Consider the following 2,847-nt stretch of genomic DNA (forward strand, 5'->3'; position numbering starts at 1 on the left):
TGTAGTTAATGCCATCTAGACTCAAAGTAGCATTAACAGAGCAGAGCTCTAAACAGCAGCGATCCACCAAGTGGTGGTTCATATTTATACTGTATAGGATATCCACAAGGACTTCTGCAACCGTAATATAGGCAAATAAATTTTTGTTGGTATCTGAAATCACCAGGTTATCAATATAACTACAACAACAACAAGTTACCAAATATCATGAATTAGAGCCAAAGGGAAACCTACTTTGCAGAAAAATCTTCAGACTCCAAGCTCTCCTTATGAGGAATAGAGGGGTTAAGAGTCCTGCTTATGTTGTATCAAAAAAGCATTAGCGACCAACCAAGTACAACAACAGTAAAAATATATTAGAGAGGATAAACACAAACCTTCTTTTAGCACCAGCTTGATATACTTCACTGTCATCGTGAGTAGATGTGTCAGGCGAACTGCAAATACAGAAACCATGGATCAGATCATGAAACGATGAACAGATGGACACAGCACGATATCAGACGTGTATATGGATCTAGTGATCAACTTACGATCTTTTAGGACCGATTTTCTTTTTTGGTCCCTTGGAGGTAGACTTTCCATCGTCACAAGAGCTTTTAGATGCACTGTAATACGAGGGTACGAATGAGAGAAATGCAAACAGCAAGAATACATTAGAAATCAGAAGCACACGGTCAGTAAACTTACAACAGTTCAGGGCAGACATCGATGTTAGTGCAGTTCGCCTCGACCACGGAGGCCTGGATAGAGACGGCCTTGGACTCGCCAACCATGGACTTGGCAGAGACGCCCTGCGGCTTCAGCAGGGTGGGATGGTCGGCCACTCCCTGCACCAGCCCCGCGGTGGGGTTTCATACGACGCCAGAGATGCCCTATGCCAACCCCGAGGTAGGGTTTCCTGCGACGCCAAAGACGCCCTGTGCGACGCGGGCGAACAACTTCAGTTTGCCGCGTTGCCACGGGCTCTTGCGTTGTGGAACCGGCAGCATCGGCACCTCCACCAGGAGACCCGACCATGGAGGAAAACGAGGAGAAGGCCGGGGTGAGCTCCTCCATGGAACCGGCAGCGTCGGTTGTGGCCACGGCCAGATCCGTGGAGAATGGCAATGGCCGAATCACGGAGGATCCCGCACCAGCTGCTCCACCACGCCGTCCAGCCGCTCGTCGTTGGTCTGCGGCATCAGCTTCTTCCTCCGGAACAGGACCGACTCCACCCCCCGCTCCGCCATGGCCGCCTCCGTCGTCGCTCCGGCGGTAATGCCGTTACCCTGAGGACAGGAACAATTGGGACAGTAAGCTTTGGTTGACTCACATTTCACAGTGGTAATAATAATTCAGCAGCCGTGAAGAAAATTACAGTACAAGATAAATTATTTACCTGGATGCGGATGTAGTTGGTTGCTCCGTTCTCTCCGAACGCCATTGATACGGCTTGGTCCACCTGAAAAGCACAGACACCCACAGTCCTGTTTAGCCCCGCGTACGTGACGATGGTACGATTATTTTTTGACGAACTGCAGCAGGTGCTGCTTTTCATTCATTAAGAGGGAAACAACAGGTTACAGGGCAGGAACGTAATCAGGTGGCATAACTACAAAAATGAAGGAAAAATACTAAGAACTAATTACAGATGTATAGAAACATGGTAGCTCACATGTCGACTACTCAATCCATTTCACTCCTTTGATGCCTGTGTGCAGCAAGGTTCTGCGTTTGTCTTTTAATCTGAAGAAGGGCCTGCTGTGCCACTCATGTTGATTCTGGATACTCTTTGTCAATTTTGATCTTTACTCTACCATCTTAAACCCTGTTAATTATTGCATTCATAGAGACTGCTTAATTATGGCAGTTGATCCCTTTGCACAAACCGCTGTTGCTATTCAACAACAACAACAACAAGATATCAGGGAGTCATCCTGATGGAATGTGAAATCCAAGCATGGCCAACCAGCCCCAGGATCAGCATGACTAACCTACCTACAGGAAGGAATGCATGCGAGGGCGCACAATGGACTGTGCGCCGTCGACATAGATGGTGGTGCCTGTCATGAAGCGGGAGTCGTCGCCGACCAGGTACAGCACCGTGGAAGCGAGGTCCTTGTCCGGGTCCAGCCACCGCCGCAGCGGCATCACCTCCCCGGTCGCCTTCTCGGCCTTCTCCTCCCCAACAGAGAGAGGGAACTTGTCCCCCAGGTGGAGGCCGCGGCAGACGGCGTTCACCCTGATCTTGTGCTTGCCGAGCTCCATCGCCGACAGCTGAAAAAACGAAGAACATCATGGTCATGTATGCATTCAGGATTTCCGTGAGCAATCATTCAGGCTTTTTTGGTAACAGGAAAGCAGGCTTACTCTGACGAGCTGGTGAACGGCGCCTAAACTTGTGCCGTATGCCGCAGCCCCCGGATACAATCCTCTCTCAGCGCCGATGATCTGGGTCAAGCAAACCACGGAGCCGCCCGACTGCGCATCCCGGAACCGCTTCGCTATCGCCTTTATCAGGAGCCAAGGTGTGATTACATTGACTTTCATGGTCTTGTTGTACTCATCTTCAGTCACGCTGAGGCAATCTTGCACTTCCCCTGCTCATACAGTAGCCAAATACAGATGCATGGACGAAATTACTGGATGATAAGCTGACTGAAATATTCAGAGAAGAACTGAGCAATCATTTAGGTTGGTGATTAGTCGGGCTTGGGCATGTGTGAAAAAATTCTGTCAGATGGAAAATTGGGCATGTGTATCAGTGTCTGTCATTAGTATGTGCATACCCTCGAAGGAGCAGCAGTTGACAAGGGCATGGAGCCCGCCGTCCCCGAAGCAGCGCCACGCCGCGTCCACCGCGGC

At 49.9% G+C, this 2,847-nt stretch overlaps 1 protein-coding gene across 1 annotated transcript in view; it reads right to left on the minus strand.

The window, feature by feature from the left end:
• The window catches only part of LOC119310559 (dihydroanticapsin 7-dehydrogenase-like), a 5,649-nt gene that overhangs the window by 1,694 nt on the left and 1,108 nt on the right, over positions 1 to 2,847 (minus strand). Inside the window, exons 2-10 of the mRNA XM_037586267.1 lie at positions 2,772 to 2,847; positions 2,353 to 2,582; positions 1,981 to 2,259; positions 1,658 to 1,879; positions 1,382 to 1,444; positions 691 to 1,271; positions 534 to 608; positions 378 to 437; positions 235 to 294 (exon numbers count right to left, since the gene is read on the minus strand). Coding sequence (XP_037442164.1) covers positions 1,981 to 2,259; positions 2,353 to 2,582; positions 2,772 to 2,847 — 585 coding nt within the window. The 3' untranslated portion in view covers positions 235 to 294; positions 378 to 437; positions 534 to 608; ... (1 more) ...; positions 1,382 to 1,444; positions 1,658 to 1,879. The remainder of the gene's footprint in view (positions 1 to 234; positions 295 to 377; positions 438 to 533; positions 609 to 690; positions 1,272 to 1,381; positions 1,445 to 1,657; positions 1,880 to 1,980; positions 2,260 to 2,352; positions 2,583 to 2,771) is intronic.

Source organism: Triticum dicoccoides, chromosome 5B (genome assembly GCF_002162155.2).
Source record: "Triticum dicoccoides isolate Atlit2015 ecotype Zavitan chromosome 5B, WEW_v2.0, whole genome shotgun sequence".
Classification (NCBI taxonomy): Eukaryota; Viridiplantae; Streptophyta; class Magnoliopsida; order Poales; family Poaceae; genus Triticum; species Triticum dicoccoides.